Source organism: Tamandua tetradactyla, chromosome 18 (assembly GCF_023851605.1).
Source record: "Tamandua tetradactyla isolate mTamTet1 chromosome 18, mTamTet1.pri, whole genome shotgun sequence".
NCBI classification, from domain to species: Eukaryota; Metazoa; Chordata; class Mammalia; order Pilosa; family Myrmecophagidae; genus Tamandua; species Tamandua tetradactyla.
Window position 1 is genome coordinate 21,798,331 of NC_135344.1, and position 21,393 is coordinate 21,819,723.

The window sequence follows — 21,393 nt, forward strand, 5'->3', positions numbered from 1 at the left end:
CAAAAATCACCAGACGTTTAATAAGTGGTCAACAATTTTTTATTGTATAAATAAAAATAACAAATATAGACCTTCCTCGTTTTATCACACTTTGCTTTATTTGGCTTCACAGATGCTGCAGGTTCTTTACAAATTACAGGTTTGTGGCAACCCTGTGTCAAACAAGTCTCTTGGCACCATTTTTTTCCAATAGCATATCCTTCTTTGTTTCTCTGTGTCTCATTTGGGTAATTCTCACAATATCTCAAACTCTTCCGTTCTTATTCGATCTGCTGTGGCAATCTGTGATCAATAATCTTTGATGTTGCTATTGTAACTGGTTTGGGGTGCCATGAAGCGCGCCCATAGAAGATGGCAAGCTTACCTGATAAACACCGAGTGTCTTCTGACTGCTCCACCCACCAGCTTTCCCATCTCGTGCATTCTCTCCTAGGGCCTCCCTATTCCCCCAGACACCACACTACTGAAATTAGGCCAATAATAACCCTATTATGGCCTCTAAGTGTCCAAGTGAAAGGAAGAATCAATCGAAGCCACAAATATCATTGTTGTATTATTTGAGAAACTGTCACAGCCACACCAAGCTCCAAGCAGTCGGCACCATCCACATCCAGGACAGACCCTCCACCGGCAAAAAAATATTACAACTCGCTGAAGGCTCCTAGATGATGGTTGGTGTATATATATATATATACACATATATATATAATATAATATATATACATATACATATATATATAATATAATATATATATATTAGCAATAAGGTACTTTTTAACTAAGGCATGTACTTTGTTTAGGTATAATGATATCACACACTTGACAGACTACAGCTCTTATGCACCAGGAAACCAAAACTTCGTGTGACTTGCTTTATCACAATATCTGCTGTATTGCAGTGGTCTGGAACTGGACTGTGGTAGGCCTGTACATGAAAGAATTTTAATTTATCCATACACATATTCAGTGAACAGACTCCCCATTCATCATCTTAGGTAGTATAGTATAAAGGAGAACTAAAAGTTCTAAAAGAGAGGATACGATTTGTAGTATTGCTTTCTTGTTATCTTCAGCGGTAGGATCTTTTTAAAGTTAGGATGTACATTTGATATGCAAGTTCAAATTGAAGTATCGTAAATCCTTCCCAAGACTTTCAATTTCATCAAGAAGATAATCAACATCAGCTTGTCTGGTGGCAGTATTCAAAAAGACCATTCGTAAAAGATTTACTTTTTCCCCACATGGCTGGTAGCTTATCATGGCTGTGCCCTCTTCTACCATCAGTGCTTTAATCTTTGGAGCAATCTGTGTAAATGCAAATATTATTCAAAAGAAATTTTATAAGTAAATACTCCCCCATATTCTAGATGACTACACAATTATCTTTAGCTTCTAGTAAAGTGCAAACACTTTAAAGTTGTCAGGGATCCTTTTTAAAAAGCTGCTTAGTATTCACGCTTAGATCTGCATTCAGGCTGCAGCTCCTGTTTTACTTCATGATTCATGATTTACCAAACTTATAATATAGCATGTCTGCTAGAGCACATTAAAGAAGTAGTGTGGCATTTTCCTTACATTTACGGGCAATTCAAATAGTAGAAGTACCCCAAAACGAGTAAAATGATATAGACAATGGAATAATAATGTTTTGGTATTGTAACATTTGAATTATTATAATACATCTTGAGCTTTTCTACAAGGTCATTGCTTTGCAGCAAAACAAGTTTTCTTTGTAAACTGCACAGAGACAAGCTCTGCCTATTTGTGTTGTACATCTCCTAAAATGACACCACACATGCGGCACTGTGGCACATTTGTAAATCATTAGTCTGTTGTCGCACAAAGTCACGCTGACACCTGGGGCAAGCCAGAGGGTGACATGCTATAACTACTCAACATGCTCCTTTCCTTGATAATTAGCACACAATTTACCTTTAAAATACTTCAAATGGCATCATTATTTCTCTTTCCTATAAGTTTTTTTTATAATGGTAGTACAGAAGCAAAACAACAACAACAACAAAAAATACTTTATATCCCATCCTTCAGTACCCTGACATTTCTTTGTCATTTGGTATCCTTATCAATCTAATATTTTTAACTAATCGAAAGAAACATAAAATAATGAATATTAATTAGTCACTGCCTGCAATATTCATAAGACAGGGTTTCACTGTCCCCATGCCCACACCCTTGCCCCCACAGGGGAAACAATGCAGGTCCCTTAGAGGGGTGGCTGTGGGAAGTGGCTTGTATGTGCTTCGGCAGTCAGCTTGCTCAGCCCACTTAGTATGCCCCTCTCTAACTCTCAGCCGGCAGCAATTAGCCCAGTGGGAAGTCACTCTTCTATTTTTGGAAAAAAAAGGAAGGGCTTCCCTTTGTATTTGCCTCAAGCCATAAAATATTTAAACAAGCGGTACTGTGAAAAGCCAAAAGCAATATGAACAAACAAACAAACAAAAAGAAAAAAGGCTTTCTTTCTCTTAGGACTCACAGGCCCAGTGTAATTTATTGATGATATAGAAGGTTGATGCCCTTGAATACTAATATCAGATAGTTCGTGTTCAACTTACTCATGGGCACTTCAAATTATCTAAGATAAATGGCTGTTAATATTGGTATAACTAAGAATAGTGGCAGGCATATTATAAAATGAATATATATGAGACATACTTAAAATAGATACAAAATTCACAATAAATATTGTGATAAATAACATATAATGGTGAGGACGTCCTCTTCAATTTAATGTACATTATTGAGGTAAAGATGAAATACCACCGTTTTGGACATTCATTTGGATTGTTTTTTCCCCAGGAGTGTTCACAGATCTGTGAAAGTATAAAATCTCTTTTGCTCAGATTCTTGCTTAGATGATGTTCAGATTTGTATTTCAAATTTGATAACATTTACCTAAGTACCTCTTCTATTGTTCTTCAGATCTGTAATTATTTATATTTTTGTCTTCTCTCCCACTAAGCTAATGTAGGAGAGGGATTATGTCTCATTCCTTGTATATCCCTTGTTCCTCTTAGAACACCTGGCAAATATTAATTGATAAATGAGTTAACCAAAGGGTAAGAAACTTAGTTGAGCTGCATATGAGGTACTGAATACATGTTTTTGAATATATAAATGATGACTGTACTAATTTGATGGATTGGGATTTCAGTCTGCTCTGTGCAAGTATTCAGCCAGTGGCCAGAACCACATGACTGCACTAATCAACCAAATAAACCACCTGCATTCTCTAAAAGGCGATACTAAAATTCAAAACACCACTGCCACCACCACCCACTACCAAACTCACCCCCTGGAGTTCTTGATCTCTTTCAAAACCTTTTGGGATAGATTTAAATCTTGGTAGAAAGTACCAGAAGCAGACATTGGTGAACTCAGGCCTAAGCAAAGATAAAAATGTTTAAAATATCCTTACTACCCTACCCAATTCTTCAGTGACTTTTTAATTATTTCAGGAATATTTTAGTCTAATTTATTTTTTAATATATTTAGCAATTAGCTCCTGGGGTTCTTATACATGTCAGACACTGAATGCAGTGATATAAGATATAGCCCTTGTGTTCAGAGTGCCCACTCTGGCTGAGCTCTTGCTGTCTTTATCCAGTATTTCTCTTCTCATAATTCTTGATGATTTTAATATCCATGTAAATGATCCTCCCCCTGCGCTGGGGTTCATTCAGAGATTTCCAGCCATCCATTCCCAGCCATCTACTCCCATGATCATTTTATAAAGGGATTTAAACAACAAACAATAATTCCAGGGTTATATTTGAGAAAGATCACTCAGATTGAAGATTGAGAATTGTTTAAAGGTGAATACATCTGCAGAGAGGATACTATAATTAAATGGAAGGCTCTAGTAATTCAGGAGAGGATGGAGGGTACTTCATAAAAGCAATGGCTGGTGTATTGATTACACCAAAATATTTTCCATTACCAAAATCAATTGAGATATGATTGATCAGGTATAGTGACAATGCTAGGATTTCAGGATGAATTCAGGGTCTTCTCCCTTGAGTGACTTGGATATTTTTTACATAGTTAAAGGATATAAGAGAACTTACTTAAATTCATCATCAGAGCTTATTTCATAGAGGAAAATAAACCGTCAGTAGTTGTAAAAAACAAACAAACAAAAGCATTTCCTTCACTTCTAGTTCCCACTTAATGCTGAGGAAGACAAATGTAGATTAGAACAGTAGTAGAGTCAGGGAGAGACAGTTTAGAAGACAGACAAAGCAACTTTGTTTTTTAGTAGTTACTGACAGCAGTATGACAATGCATGCCAGTGATATCTGGCTTAGCCTTGAGGCGTGGGATGGATTTAATGTGAGTAAAAACGTAAAAGTTTTCATTAATATCTACGTAGTGCCTTAATAATGATTTATTAAAGATCATCGTATAATTCAAATTCTAACTTCTCTTACATTATTTACCACCCAGAAATACAACTGAATACTCTAACATTCAATTTAAAAAGCCAAGAACAGTTAAATTACTCTCGTTAATTGCCAGAGAAATTAGGAAAGCAATTGTAACAGAGTGGTTTCAATTGTTTTAAAAATTAAATGATTGAATATGATCATGATCTTAATTAAGTCCCTCAGAACATTAGTTTAGAAGACATAAAACTAAAATGAAAAGGGCATTAACATGCCCGACTTAGCTAAAATATGATCGTTAGGACAATTGTTAAGTATATTTTAAAATTCTCTCAAAGTATTAGATTTGGGTAAGAATACTCAATAGACAGTTTAACGCTATTAAATTGCCTCAAATTAAAAAAAAAACAAAAAACAAAGGACAGCTAAAAGACTACTTACCTCTGCATCAAACACAAGTTTAAAGTTATCTTTTCTGTTTAAAGTTATCTTTTCTCTTTAAAATCTTATAGAAATATTTGGAAAGTTCCATGTATCTGTTTATCTGTCCCTCCCTCAAAGCCACAGGTTCCCTATAATTAAAAAAATAAACATAAATGCTCATTTCAAGTAAATTCCTTGAAATTGCACTGAAAATGTTCCTGAAATTTATTAAATATATTCAAATGTATTTATTTAAGTAAATAATATTGGCTAATCATCTTACTAGCAGCAAATGTTATCTATTATCACTGCATTTTTATTTCTCTGCCCTCAACCTGCTTTTCCTCTCTCATGTCTGGGGAACTTGAAACAAGTTATTGAGCCTTTCTAAGTCTCAATTGCCTAGATCTATAAGTATTTGGTAAATGTTTTCACATGAGTTTTTGGTTGGGCTAGTATGCACAGCAAATTTTAAAAACTTATTTATAACTATGTGAGGAATAGGAGAATTAATACAAATGAAGCCCTTGACATACTGTATTAAAAAATGGAACGACTGTTGAGCTTCTGCTATATACCAGACACATAGTTTAGTGCTTTACACACTGGATTTCATTTACTCTTACCAGCACCCTCTAGGATGGGTAACCAAGCACAGAAAAGTGGACCAGTCTCTGTCTCCATTTACTTTCCTTTTCTTGGTGATTTCCACTTGTCTTGTGACTCTGAGATAATATATATAGACTAATGACTCTCCCACTTATATTTCCAATTGAGACCTCATCTCTGAACTTGACTCATATATTCAACTGCCCACTCAAATCTCCACTTAGATGACTAATAAACATCTCAAAATGCCATGTCCAAAACTGAATTCCTGATTTTTCTATATAAGCTGGTTCCTTCCAGTTGTCTCAGTCTCAGTAATATATCAAATCCATCCTTTAGTTGCTAAGGCCAAAATATTGAAGTTATCATTGACCTCCCCACCCCTTTTCTCTAACACGCTGGCAAATTCTACTGGGTTCACCTTCAAAATGTAATTAGAATTTGATGTGTTTTTTTTTTTAACATATTCATTGCCACTGTACTAGCCCAGTCCCTCTCATGCATTATTGAATTTGCTTCCTAACTGGTCTCCTAGCTTCCATCCTGACATCCATTGCCCATGCTGAGGGCGTGCCATTCCCATGTATTGGAGGGTCGTAGTATACATGAGGTGATACTTGGGATATTCCCAATGCAGCAGCCTCTGTGCCCAGGACTGGCTGCATGGCTGTACAATCCATACAGTCACACAGGGACCTGCACCTGAAGGGTTTTGTACTTAATTTAATGTTCTGCTGTTACTATTTTGAATTTCTGAACAAGTATATCTTTGACCTTGTGTTGTAAGTAAAGTCCAGTGTGACAATGGAGCATGCACATGAGTAAATTAGCCAAACATTTATGCTAAAAATGAAAACAGAGTAGGAAAGGAAAAGTTATGGAAGCCTATGGTTCCTTTTCCTTTCAGTCCTTCCTTAATCATCAGTAAGCCAAAGTAGAGAGTATTGTTGGAATATGTGCGTATCAAAAAGAGAAATAAGAACACCAGGGTTAGTTGTGTGCTGAATTTCTATCGTCTGGTGTTCTAGTTTGCTAGCTGCCAGAATGCAACATACCAGAAACAGAATGGCTTTTAAAAGGGGGAATTTAATAAGTTGCTAGTTTACAGTTCTAAGGCCAAGAAAATGTCCCAATTACAAGTCTACAGAAATGGTCAATCAAAGGCATCCAGGGAAAGATACCTTGGTTCAAGAAGGCTGATGAAGTTCAAGGTTTCTCTTTAGTGAGAAGGCAGATGGCCAACACAGTCACAGTTTCTCTCTCATCTGGAAAGGCACATGGTGAACATGGTCAGGGTTCCTCTCTCATCTGAAGGGCACATGGAGAACATGGTGTCATCTGTTAGCTTCTTCTCCTGGCTTCCTATTTCATGAAGCTCCTCAGGATGCATTTTTCTTCTTCCACTCCAAAGGTTGCTTGTCGTTCTGCTCTGCTCTCTCTGAATCTCTTTAATTCTCCAAAATGTTTCCTCTTTTATAGGACTCCAGAAACTTATCAAGACCCACCCAAATGGGTGGAGACATGTCATCACCTAATCCAGTTTAACAGCCACTCTTGATTAAATCACATCTCCAGGGAGATGATCTGATTACAGTTTCAAACATACAGTACTGAATAGGAATTATTCTGCCTTTATGAAATGGGATTTAGAGCAAAACATGGCTTTTCTAGGGGACATACATCCTTTCAAACTAGCACATCTGATAAAACTGAAATATATATATATATCCAAAAATTAGAAAAATACGACTTGTGAAATTTCAATAACTCTACATATGAGTAACATGCTCTTACATTTGCATTTAAAATTGGCATTGCATAAAATAATGATGAACACTAAAAGTCAAGTTAGTAATGTATTTTTAAAACTCTTTCTGTACTCAGAATAACATTAAAGAGCAAATAAAAACACCATGAAAAGTTTAAAGAGATCATGGAACAAAAGGAAAAGCTTTATATTGCAGTACCTATAATGGTACTATTTTCCTGCCCTTTGAGTAATAAGCCCACAATTTCATTTTGCACTGGGGCCCACAAATTATATAGCCAGCCTCTGTGTAATCCTATTAAAATGTAAAAAAAAAAAAAAAAAAGCCAGGTCACTGTCCTCTAACCTGCCGATGTCCTCCCTTCTCATTCATAGTAAAAACTAAATGTTCCAAGCAATCTATTTCCCCATTAAATCTCTCGTCATCTTGTGCTGCTTCTGTGCATGCTCTTGTGCATACTTACACCGTTCTAACCATGTTGGCCTCCTTACTATTCTTTGGACAACAGGGGTGTGCTTCTGCCTAAAGGTTTCTACAATCGAGGTTCCCTGGAGCTACTCTACTCCCCGATATTAACATGACCTTCTGTATTAGTCAGGTTCTCTAGGGAAATAGAATCAACACAGGATATCAGTAAATATGAGATTTTACAAAAGTATCTCACACAACTATAGGGATGCATGAGTTCAAATTCTATAGGACAGTCTGCAAACTGGCAACTCTGATGAAGATTTTCAATGACTTCTCCAGGAGAGGCTGGAAGGCAGAATTAGAGATTAAAGTTCTTCCCTCTGACTGCTGAGGATATCACCTCTCCCTTAAAAATATTCATCTGATTGGATTAAATCCAGCTGATTGGATTCTCTCATTGTGGTAGATACTCTCTTTAGTTGATGTGATTAGCCATAGATACAATCAACTGACTGATGACTTAGGTCCATGAAATGTCCTCACAGTAACTGTTAGGTCAGTGCTTGCTTTTGACCAGAAAACTGGGCACCATCACCTGGCTAAGATGACACATGAATCCAACCATCACACCTTCTCTTCAGTTTCTCCAGATTTACTCAAAGATCATTTTCTATTGACAATGACATTATTTAAATATTATACATACTTCTACCACTCCTTAGCCCTTTTCAATACCTTAATTTTCTGCACAGGAGATAGTGTTCACACATACATGCTCACATGCAGCTATACACACATACACATATACATGAATCAAAATGAATAAAATGCTTTAATTGCACGAACATGTGGTGAGACCTACCAGCTCTCACAATTTTTTGAACAGATGTTGATTCCACAAAGGCATTGTTAGTCTTTAAAATGCTTAAGAATAGAAATGATTAAATATCAGTGGACTAATTTTTTGAGATAACCACTTTATTGTTTGATATTATGCCAGATAGTTTTCTTTGAGGGCAAACTGATTCAAGAAGAAGCCATAAGTACTTAACAACAACAAAAAAAAAACAACCACAGAAAAGTTAATATAAAGTATTGATGATGATTGTCTTACTATTGATTCTGAAGAAATGGAGCTCAGGATCATTGATGTAGTAGCCACAGAGTTTATCACTAGCCAAGAATTCTCCATATAGAACCTTTTGTGGGACATTCATTCAAGTTGAATTGACAGTGAAAAATACCAAAACATGTCCATGGGGAATGCATATATTTGAATAATGAAAATTGTCAATGAAACCTCCAAGATGAACTAATCACCAAATGCAATCCTGGGTGACTGATGATATGGAGTACTATTTCAGAGTGTTAATTATATACTACATAATTGCTCAGGGATTTCTATGAAAAGTACATCTCAAGTTTTAGACTAGTAGATTTCTGACCAAAAAAAATGACTTCTAATTAAGTAACAGGGCTAACAATACAATAAAGGTACTATTAATTCATGACAAAGCTTTCGGCAGCATAGAACGTAATATCTTTCTTTCTATGTTTGATTGGGAGGAAGAGCTGGGAATGGCTTCCCAAAAGCATGCCAATGAATTCAGTTGAAAATGATAAATATAGGGAAGGGAGAGGGTGCAGTACATGCCCCTCTATTGTCTTATAATCCATGAAAAGATTTGACAAACTTTCCAACAATAAATAACCTTTTATATTTGAGATTTAATATTGACCAGAGGAAATTCGACCCATTGTCTATTTCTCCTTGTAAATAAGCAAAGATCATAAAAAACTGTAAATAAGTTTAGGTCCCTAACAGACTTTTATTTCTGCAGTTTGGTCAAGGGTATGGTAATGGTAGAGCATGACAAACTTTCTTCTACCTTAGTGGAAATTTTGACCAAAAAATCCAAGCCTGTAATTTGTAATTAGGAATGCAGCACCTTCATAGTTTAGAAAATAGCAGCACTAATTTGATGGTAAAAAAAAAAAAAAAGTGCTAGAAAAAAACAGAACAGTCAATATTGCAGACCCAAATAATTAGGACCTAAGTAATTACAGCATGGACAAAGGTAAACACACTGGCAATGAAAATAGCATATGTTTGGAACAGTGCTTAACAGTTAAAGGGCCAGATCTTCTGTGGGATTTAAATTATATCCATTTATCTAGTTACTTACATTATTTCCCTTTGGGAACAAAAGCTCATGACATGAGATGAGTTGAAATCAGTCTGTGACTCTGTTCATTTTGTTCTCCTTAAAGAGCTAATTATGATTGAACTCTTGACATCAATTTTCATATTCTGGGCATGGGGCATGAATATGCAATGACTATTTTAATATTGACACTAAAATTGCAAGAAAACATTTATTGCTAATTATGCTTAGACTTTACCCATGCTCTGATACTTGCAGTAATATCTCCTTTAATGCTGTTTTCTTTATTGTCTTTTAACGTTGGGGATACCTAATGATTTTTTATACTTCTCAAATTCACCAAGCAAGTCTTACCTCAAGGCTTTCGCAGTTGTTGCTCCCCTGCCTGGAAAGCACTTACCCCAGGTATTTGTATGGCTTGTTCCCTCACTCATTACATCTCTGCTCAAATGCCATGTTATGTTAGAGACCTTATCTGAACACCCTAATTCATGTAGCATTTGTCTATCACTCTGTATACTCTGATTTCTTTTAGTTTACTTTATAGCATTTGTAGGCTCCTCATAACTTATCCTGATTATTGTCTGCAGCATCCAAACTCGTCTCACCCCTTCTGAATGTAAACTTCCATAAGGGAAGGAAAAGGAAGGACTTTATATTTTAGAGCAGTTTTAAGTTTACCAAAAACTGGTGCAGGAAGTATAGAATTTCCATCTAACAACCCACGCACCACACACAATTTCCCCTGTGTTAATATTTTACATTTGTGTGGTACATTATACATTTACTACAACTGATATATCAACATTGATGGCTTATTACAATTTAAAGTCCATAGTTTATATTAAGGTTCTTTGTCCATAGTTTATATTAAGGTTCTTTGTATTCTGGAGTTCTATGGATTCTGACAAATGAATAATTCCATATATCCACCATTACAAAATTAGAATAGTTTCTCAGCCCTAAAACTCCCCTGTGTGCCACTTATTCACCCCTTTCTCCCTCTCTCAAACCCTTGGATCTCCCTGTCTTGCTACTGTCTCTACAGTTTTGCCTTTTCCAAGTCATATAGTTGAAATCAAACAGCATGCAGCCTTTTCAGGCTGATTTTGTTCACTTAGCATGCGCATTTATGGTTCCTCCTTATCTTTTTTGTATCTTGATCACTTATTTCTTTTTATTCCTCAAAAATACTCCAATATATGTAAGTTCTATAGTTTCTGTATCCATTCATCTATTGAGGAACATCTTTGTTGCTTCCAATTTTTAGCAATCGTAACTAAAGCTGCTATAAACGTTCACATACAAATACATTTTCAGCACATTTGAGAGATTTTTTTTCCCCTTCACTGATTCCAAGCACCTAGCTGCTGCTTGGCTCAATAGTGCTCAAATATTCATTGAATAAATTGGCAAACCTCATCAATATGGCCTGTGCCTTGTTTCAGTCCAATTTAAGGTGAATGTATCAGGCTGATCCTGTGCTCTCCCTTCAATTATCCCCTTATAATCTACCCATTTCATACATTTATGTATCTGTCTGGTTCCTGACATCTTTTACAGTTTTTTATCTTAGAAACACTGGAAGGTTCACATGTTCTCTATCACCCCATGAATCTTATTCAGTAAAATAAAATAGATGCTTGCATCAGGCTGCCAGGAGCTTTCCTCTTCTGAGAAATGACAGGGACTTTACAAAAACAACTGATCAGAAGGGTTTTCTGAGAAACTGGAATACACTCTACAGAACTGCAGTTAAGCAATACCGGGTGATAAACCAGTTTCCATTCAGTAGCTATCGCTTATCAGTATGGGCACACATACCATACTAACCAATATACCTGTACCTTGCTTTGTAAGATCCTCCTACAGAAGGAACTTTAGTGTCAGCCGGTCCTCAAATGCCCCACTTGGGGGTTATAAGCAGCTGTGACCACACATCTGGCCATGGAGACTCTCACTCTGATTTCTCCAAGTTGGAATCTCTCTGTTGGCAAACAGTTTTTCTCTCTCAAAGAATCCTTTAATGTTTTAGCTTATATGTGGTAAATGATTTCTTGTGACAATCTAAAATGTCAAAATCTTAAATAATGAAAATTGTCAGATTTTTTGGTTAAATTTATTTTTTTCACATCAGCTCATCATAGTCCTAAAACTTTAAAATTGTGATCCTCTTTAAAAATATGTAAATTAATATAACATCACCTCCATTTCTCTTCCACTAATAGCAGAGTAAGATAGATGGCAAATTCCTACCTTTGCCTTCCACATTAACCGCAGCTTGAAAATATCAACATGCCGGCCACACTGAATGGTCTTTTCCCCAGTGTCGAAGTCAATATCACAGTGTTTATCTGGCTGGAAAAGATACCTGGCTCGCATCTGGTTACATGCTTCCAGAAGACTCTAATACAAGAATAACATATTTAGCATGTAGAGGTCATATGTATTTCAGTAAGAAAACGCAATTATTTATTTCAATTCATTTACTTCTACTTTACATGTTCATTTTAAACAGAATTTTATTTTATATAAAAAGTTAATTTTCTTTAAAAAATTAATATAATCAGATGTTTTTTGGAGCTATCTGGAACAGCAAGTGATATAATTGATTAATACTTGTCTACTTTTCTTCAACTTTTCCTTAAAAGCTTTGAATTTATGCTGCTCTTTTGAAATGATGTGGTTATCATGCAATGGAATTAATGAAATCATGTGACTATCCTGTAATCAAGTCCCTTGTCTACTTGTTTACTAAATTATCCTATGAACCAACAATGTAAGTGCCAGTCAAATAAACTGTTCTGATGGCCAAGGTAGATAGGAACAAACTCATCCATTCATTTAATTCTGTTCTTTCCTGTCTATTTCAAGTAGAGTAAAATTGGTTCACTAATTAAAAAAAAAAAAAGTTAAAAACCTTCCTCTTCAGTGTTGAAGAATGAAGAAAGGTTTGCCTCGGATGGCTTATACATAGTCATGGGAGGAATGAAATGTTTTCTGTTATCTCAGTTTAAGAGAGGCTTTTCTCAAAGGGTGTGTGTGTTCCTTTAGTATACTAAAAACTGAATCTGTGCCCATTTGCAGGTATATTTAAACATACAACAAGGATAGTGCCTCATATAAGAAGCAAATTAAAACGTATTATGAATTTAGTTATATGCCAGATACTTCACACATTTTATCATTTGAGCCTCACAAAGAAATCATAACCTAGGTATTATATCATTGTTACAGATTGAAGAAACTGAAATACAGATGAAGAAACTGAAACTCTAAACCATTAGGTAATTTGCAAGGTCATAAATCTATCCAGATATAAATCTGGGAGCTGACGAAAGAGCAGTATGACTTGGAGTTTGTGGAAATCCAACTTCCAAAAGAAGAAAATACATGCTATCTTTTACGTTCAACTTAGGGATTTAGGGAGAACTAAAATGCGGTAATGAGGGTTGCAGTTATTTGGGGACAATAGTCTAGAATGTTAACTTGGAAAAGACATGCATGTTTATCCTGGACATTCTATTTCCTCATGTGAATATTTTTCTCATTAGACTACCTGAAACTTATCTTTTAATCTTTTGTTAGAGAAGAGTGTTGAATATTTAAAACATTTTAACACGGTATAATCAATACCAGTTTTATCTATTGCTTCTGATGTGATGATTAAGCTACAGTTAATCATTAAGGCAATGGATATTTATAGCACCTACAATCCCAAAACTGTGCTGGGACCATGGATGCTATTGTGGGGAAAGGTGGAAAAGCTCTGCCATGGAGTTTACCATCAGAATTGCACTTTGGGTAGGTAACAGTGGGGTTAGACACTAAACAAAATATTGCATAAGTGGATATGAGATTATACCACTCATGATAAATTCCATGAAGGAGTTACATGGTGCTATAAGAGAATACTGTGGTCTATGAGTGAAACCTAGTCTGCAGGTGAAGATAAGATTCTGAGTAGAAGACAATTGTAAGTTCAATAGGAATTAATTAAACTAGAAAGATGCTGGGCATGGGGGCAAGGAGATATATGGCGGAGCTTTTGTGGAAGGGAATGTGGAGCCAGACCTTGATAGGCAGAGGGAGAAAGAAATGTGTGGGGTGAGCGCACTACTCCACCTCTTCTTAGCACTAAAAGGAGGTTGATGGGTGCAAAAGGCAGAAAACAAAAGGAAGCACGAGACTGTGACAATGAGGAAAAAGGTTGGACTATATCTTATGCACTTTGTAGGCCAAGCAAGGATTTTAGTCCCTGTCCTAAATGGAACGATTGGCCACTGAATGGGTTTACATTTTATGTTATGAATGAGATGGATGAAAGAGATTGATGCTATTAGCATTTCATTTCAAAAACACGTGGTATTCCTTCTCCTAAGCAATTTAAAAAAAAAGGATATTTGACATCAGTTTTAAACAGATGTTAGGTACAATTAGAGCGAATTATATGTATACCTCAGTGTTTTTTAGGCATCAGAAAATATATGATTAAATATCAAATTTAATTGGTTTGTACAAATCACTAAGGGATGAGTCAAAATGGCCTGTGTGCAACCTTGAGGCCTTCAAGTGATTTAATAGATAGAATCTAATTTAAAGCTAAACTGAAATGGATTTATTTTCTAAGAATAACTTTAAAAATAGTAAAAGCTTAGGTTTGGGGATTCTAGTCTACCTCCGCTGCCCATCTCTCCTTAGGAAATGACCAAAAAATAATTATAAACCTAAAATATAATTTCTTTGAGAAATTAGTGATAAGTTATTTATGGAGAATCAGATTTACTACCTCAACATATTCATTATGAGAGAAGAAATCAGGAAAGGAGACTGCAGAAAATTTGAATTTGAGCCCTAAACACAAAGGTATCTGAAATCTGCACGTTGAATCCAGACCTGTTGGCAGGGGCGGGGGGCAGGGCAGGGGGTAGACTCGAATGCTGTTTAAAGGAAAAAATGAAGCTAATTTATAAGTTCTGGGTCTTGAGTACATGGCCATGGGGAGGAACAATTCCCTGTTACCCTACAGGCTTCAAATAGGTGGAAGCCGTCACTCTATGAAAAGAATATTGCTTCCAGGAGGCAGCCTGAGCAGAAGCTAACAGTTCCAACCTAAAGAACTGAAAAGCTTCCACACTGGCAGAGAATAATGATTATATGAGAATTAGAGAAGAGGAAGTGGCACTAATACTCAAAGAGTAAGTGGGGAGTGCTAATTAAGGCAGTTTATAATGGAAGATGTGCACCTTATTTTCCCACCCTTTGGAATGTCTGTGGATAAAAGAGAAAGAAAACAATCTTCCCAAAGGTCTAAACAACAGCTGCCTCAAAAGTTTTTCCATTTCTGAGAACTAGGTAGCGGTAAAAATATTTAAGTTGAACTTTTATACTTTCTTGAGGGAAATCATGGGCTTAATTCCCTGTATAGCATCATATTTACTATTGATGGAGATAAAATAAACATCATATGAAAATACATATAAAGCAGATGATAATTACTTCTACTTGCCCACCTTTAAAATGAGCCCCAGTTCTGGAGCTCCACTCAGAGATTGTAAATTGGCCAATGATCAAAAACACCAAGAGGTACTTTGTTTGGCATGTGGTTTCTTATACGTCGGGTGTGAAGGAACAGGTTTTCTACAGGCCCCATCACTATCTATTGTCTCATGTCTCATGTCCTACCCACACATTGAGTTACTATCTGTCCATCATGTACATTTGACATCGTAGGACCTCAATCCCCAGTGGCTGCTAGTGAAAGATGATGATGGAAGGATCAGTTTACCTGGGTAGGGAATATTGTGCTGCAGTATGTTTAATTCAATAAGGCTGATTATTTTTATTCAAAAGTTCATAAGAAGGCAGTCATTACCAAGCTATCCATCAAATCACTATTTAAAAATAAAAGTCATTTACTTTCTCCCAGATCAGGATAGCATAGCTTTGGAGGGAGTTACCCATTAGTTTGTGTGGATTCCAGGTTACGGAGTTGGCCCTAGGTGACAAAAGAATTCCATTAGTGTTCACAGTCTAGTGGAAGAGAATAGAAAGAACCTATATAGATTCTTTTGCTTTCACAAGCAATGTCCACCTTTCAATGCACCGGAGCTTACAGAAGTGGTTTCTGGAAAGCAGCAATCTGCCTCCCCAAGCTGCCTACAAATAAAAGAACAGGTGTTCTTATATGAATGATTTCTTTTTATATTGCATCAACTACTTTTTCTGCATTGAATTCATTTTAAAAGTTGATGAAGATTTTATTGTTGTGATAGATAATTATAGACTTGGTTATATTATCTACTGATAAGAACAATGCATTTTAAAATTTCCTCCTATAACTTCTCATTGTCTATTGATTTATAATGCAGTAGAGTTTTAGATTCCTAATTGTTTGAAGCAGACATGTTCTGAATAATTACCAGGGAGATAAAATAAAAATTTAGTCCTCAAATTTGGCAATGCTACAGAAAAATTAACATCTTTATTATAAAACTTTAAATTTGTCCAACTGTAATTGAAGCCAAAGAATTTTTTTGCCAAAAAGTCACACTGCTGGTACTGAATCACTAGCAACAAAAGTTTTTATTCCTTTTGTAGATACTAATTTAAAAATGTATTAGAGTAATTTACTAAATCTTCTCTTCTTCTAATTTCAAATCAGATTTGACATCTCAAGCTGATTCTCTAAATTTCTGGTAGAATAGTGATAACATTTTTTGATTTTTTAAAATCACTTGATTCATTTGCAGCTCCTTTCACGATGTACTAGGACCATTTTAAAATAATTTTATGCAAATAAGACTATTCTTTCTCCATATATATTCATTATAAAAATTAGATTGCCAAGAAATTTTTGCCTTGCCCACAGTGCCTATTAAGATTCTTTAAGTGGAGTTCATAGAATTCATATTTTTAAAGGGGCATTGAAAGCCAGACTAAAGGATGTGACTTACATCCACATGCATCCAGAGTGTGTACCTCTCACGGGTACCTGTAATGTCACAGAGGGGGTCAAATGTTCTATACACAGTGGTACCAGCTGTGGCGCTGCCCCAAAATGGAGTGCAGCCCTGGGGTGATAAAGTCTGAATCATTCTCACCATCTCAGAGATCCACAAGGGTGCTGATATTGTCACTCAGCCATTACACTTCTGGACATCAGGAAGCAAGAAAGCTTTGATTGGGTATATTAAGAACTAAGTAATTTCAAATATCCTGAGTAAGAGTACTTGAGAAAGTAGTTTAATCATAAAAAGCCACTATCACTACATCTCTTCTGTTTATTATTATATAATGCTGATGTTATTTTCAGAAAATAAGACTACAAAAATAGAGCTGCCCAAATTCCCTTATATAGGAAATTCTCTAATGACTTTTCTTTTGATAGTTAACACAGAAACAGAATTCTTAGGAAATACTATGACATTATTAATCATTACATCCTTTTTATAAGGAATTTCCCATGATTAGGGAAATGCTTTACTTTTCTTACCAATTTTCCTATTATTATTTTCCATTAATGAAAAAGACAAAGAAAACAAAGATACCTTTGTGTTTTAAATATGAAACTGTAGAACATACCTTTCTTTTAGCTTGTAATATATTTTTCTCTAACTCAGCTGAAATCATCTTTCCCCTTTAAAAAATTCAAATACACATTGATTTATTGTAAGTGAATAAAGGAATTGATTCCATCTGTTAGAAGAATGAATAACATGTCAGCTAAGAAAATATTGTTTTGTAGTGTCTCCCAAGGGCATTCCTAGGTTATACATAGGTACCAGGTGAAAGTCCACGTCTCTAAAGCCATGTTAAATACCACATGGCTTGAGTTAGAGAACACTTTGTTTATTATTCAGTCACCTTAAAATCTGCATGATCTATAATGTAGAAGATTCTGGCATTTCTAAGACAGATGCAGAATGATGAACATTATTAAATTTAAAGTTATTAAACTTAAGTTATAAAGTAAGGATCACATGATATCAAAGTAGAAAAATCAGGTATCAAAATTGGGGTGGGGTGAGGCATGAATCAATGTGGCCCCAGATTTCTTCACAGCAGTGCTCTGAGAAAAAATGAAAGGTAGCATACTTTTTACCCCATCCAACTACCAGGCTCAAAGCCAGCAAGCTTCTTGATGATTCACTAGAAACATCCCTATTAAAGACAGGAATAAAGTTCATTATCATCAATATTGTATCATTTTCACTGAAAAAATAATCTATGAAATATACACATGTACACGTAGTTATATGAATGAAATAAAACAGGAAGAATCAACTTCATTTCGAGTTCATATGATTGTATTTTTGGAATAACTAAAGATGTTGATTGAAAAATGTTTGTAAATAATAAGAAAGTTGAACAAGTTGGGTGCTGACAAAAGTAAACTATTCCAGAGGTCTTATAAAGAAAATCGAACAACTTGAGATGAATAAATAAAGAATTGAAAAATAAAATCATGAAATGTATTTGAAAGATATTTAACACTCATCATTTTATATTTAAGAATTTCTAAAGATATAAAGAGTTCTTACAAGCCAATAAGAAAAAATAAAAAGGGACTCATGGTAATATACAATTGACTAGTAATTTATTAAAAGATGTCCATTGTTTCAACCAACAATAAAACATCATTTTTGTCTATCATATTTTTCAAGTACAAAATATTATGATACTTGGGCAGGCCACAGTGGTTCAGCAGGCAGAGTTCTCACCTGCCATGCCAGAGACCTGAATTCGATTTCCGGTGCCTGCCCATGCCAAAATAAAAATAAATAAATAAATATATATATATATATATATTTATTTATTTATTTATTTATTTATTATATATAATATATATATTTATATATATTATATATATAATATATATATTTATATATATTATATATATATTATATACATAATATATATATTTATATATATTATATATATATTATATATATAATATATATATATTTATATATATTATATATATATAAAAAATGATACTCAAATTTCATGTTGTAGTTAATTATACCAATTAATTCAAAAATGTTTGAAGGACAATTGGAAAATATTTATCAGATTGCAATTGCAGATTTTTATTCCTGTTTCTGAAGAGACTTTAATAACACAGAAAACTCATATGATATAATTTAAAGAAAATAAGAAAGCTATGCAACTTCTATTTATGGTACATATGCTTTTTGTGAAATCTATGATATACATATATGTGATTTTAAAAGTACATATGTAGATTTGTACATGCACAGAGTAAAATATCAAATGGAAAAATATCAAATTGTTAACAGTGGCCAGCTATGGAAGATAGGATTAAGAAGGATTCTTCTTTTCTTAACACTGTATTTTTTTTAATAGTCTCCTGTGGATATATTCTACTCAATTAATAAGAAAGGTTATTTTTAAAAACAAATTATCTGGCTTCAATAGCCTCTCTGACAGATGATCAAATACAGACATTTTTGAGCCAATAATCTCATTGCTAGGAATTCATGTGAGAGATAGTCATACAAAGATGTTCAAATATATTTATATAATTATATTCATTTAAATATTGTTCTGTTATATAAAAATTGAGGGGGCTTAAATATTCTTGTAAATAAGACTTGCTAAATTAAGTTATATTTATAAAATGGAAAACTCTCAAAACCATTAAAAAAGAATAGGGAAGGTTTGTATGAATTCATGGCATAAGATTTCGAAGATATATTTTAAGGCCAACAAAATAAGCAAGTTGCAGGCCACAATACTGAATTGATGCATGAATAAATTTAGTATGCATAAAAATAATCTTCTAGAGTATATATAAAATAAATAATATTATTTATTTATGAAGAGTGAGATGCAAGGCAAAATGGAAAATATTTTCACTTTGTACCCTAATGACCCAGTTGAATTTTTTATCTCTAAACTTCATTATACTGATAACTCAAAGTACTAATAAAAATAAAATAGAGCACAGATATATGGCAATCCCTTTAAGGTAAGTTTTTAAAACATTTACATAAAGGAAATTTAACAATAGGATTATATAACCTTGGTGCCTCTTTGGTAATTATGGCTAAAATGTAAATGAAATTATTCTAGAAGAGTGTTCTTGCTAAAAATTTAAATAATAGGAAAATCTGATTTTATATGAAGTATAAAGATAATGAGAAATTTTCAGAATATATTAAGAAACATACCTTTCATCACACTTGACTTCAATTACATTATCGGTTCCAATACCAAGGATTGCTGCAGCTTTTTTTACTGAATAATGACCCTTGGATAAAAATGAAAATACAAAGCTATCATTTTTTTGCATTAATTTTCATTCTAGGACATTTGGGGGCAAATACACATAGTTTTGAATAGGTTTATGCATATGTATATCAACATTCACACAGGACAGGTCTTGAAGCATATTTGTAGACCCTCATTGCGGCATTTGTTAAGATGAAGAGGGTTTTAACAGCTCTTTCAAGAATACACTGCCAATGAGTACTTTTCCACATGAAGTGGGAGCTTGAATATTTGAGTTGTCTGTATATGCAGTAAGTCACATCATTTATAAATTTAGTGATAGAATCCTCAAAGTAAACCCTTCGAGTTCCTGCCAGCTCTAACTCTGAAACCTAGCAAAATGAATTGATACCTCCAATGTCTATAATTCTTAGTTCTGACTTTGACATCAACTTTGGTTTCCTGTCTTCTAGTTAACTACTTTATCCTTGTGTCATTCTGCCTTATGTAAATAATACCAGCAAGACAGTGGCGGCATAGCAGCTCAAAAGGAAAACTCGATGCGGTTTATTTTTAATTGCCAAGAAAATATGACCATACATATAAGAGAAATAATACGGAAAGTAAAACCCCTAATCATCTTTCATTTCAATAGAGAATAACCAATTAGATAGGAAATGATCAAAGAAAATCTACATTACAGATTTTTTAGCTTATTCTTGTTGTATTTAAAACTCGCATGTCAAACCATGAAAATCACACTTTCAAATAAGTTTGAGTTATTCTAAGTGCTACAGTGAATTACAATACATACGCAGCAATAATCTCCAACTTGATAACATACAGATGTATAATGCCATTTGAGTTTGGTAATAAAAGTTTACTGTCAAAACAGGGGAATTTCAAAGAAAACTCTGTTTCCAGGTACCTTTAGGTAAAATTATTAAATTGGCATTAATATTACACTTTAAGATCATAAATGCTGCCAATAAAGAAAAGGAAATTGAAAAGATTTATTAAAGGAGTGAATTGATTTTTTAAAAAGAAGTTGCTGTGCAGAAGTTTGGGATATTAAAACTAAAGGAGACACATCAGTGGAGAGATTTTCAATATCAGAAATATTTGGCTGAGATCCTAGACTGTAAAAAATGATGTTTTCTTTTCAATTGATTCCTGCAGTCCCCACCAGAAAGATAAAACATAAGTCACATTCTTGTTCTCTTCATTCAAAGTTAAAGAGAACCACTAAGTCTCGAAATTTTTTTATTTATGTTTTTAAGTCTTGAAATTTTATAGCTTGATTTAGTTTTATTGTTTTGTTTTGCTTTGCTTTGGTAAAGATGACAGAATTTTTTATATTTATGATTATATTTTTCC

The 21,393-nt window shown here is 34.2% G+C and overlaps 1 protein-coding gene across 1 annotated transcript in view; it reads right to left on the reverse strand.

Moving 5' to 3' along the window:
* Positions 1 to 1,092: 1,092 nt before the first annotated feature.
* LOC143662396 (glutamate decarboxylase 1-like) overlaps positions 1,093 to 21,393 on the reverse strand; it is a 33,237-nt gene continuing 12,936 nt past the window's right edge. The window contains 10 exon segments of the mRNA XM_077136089.1: positions 1,093 to 1,305; positions 3,311 to 3,417; positions 4,881 to 4,956; positions 4,958 to 4,975; positions 12,037 to 12,186; positions 15,700 to 15,778; positions 15,875 to 15,939; positions 16,737 to 16,853; positions 17,365 to 17,419; positions 19,977 to 20,058. Coding sequence (XP_076992204.1) covers positions 1,093 to 1,305; positions 3,311 to 3,417; positions 4,881 to 4,956; positions 4,958 to 4,975; positions 12,037 to 12,186; positions 15,700 to 15,778; positions 15,875 to 15,939; positions 16,737 to 16,853; positions 17,365 to 17,419; positions 19,977 to 20,058 — 962 coding nt within the window.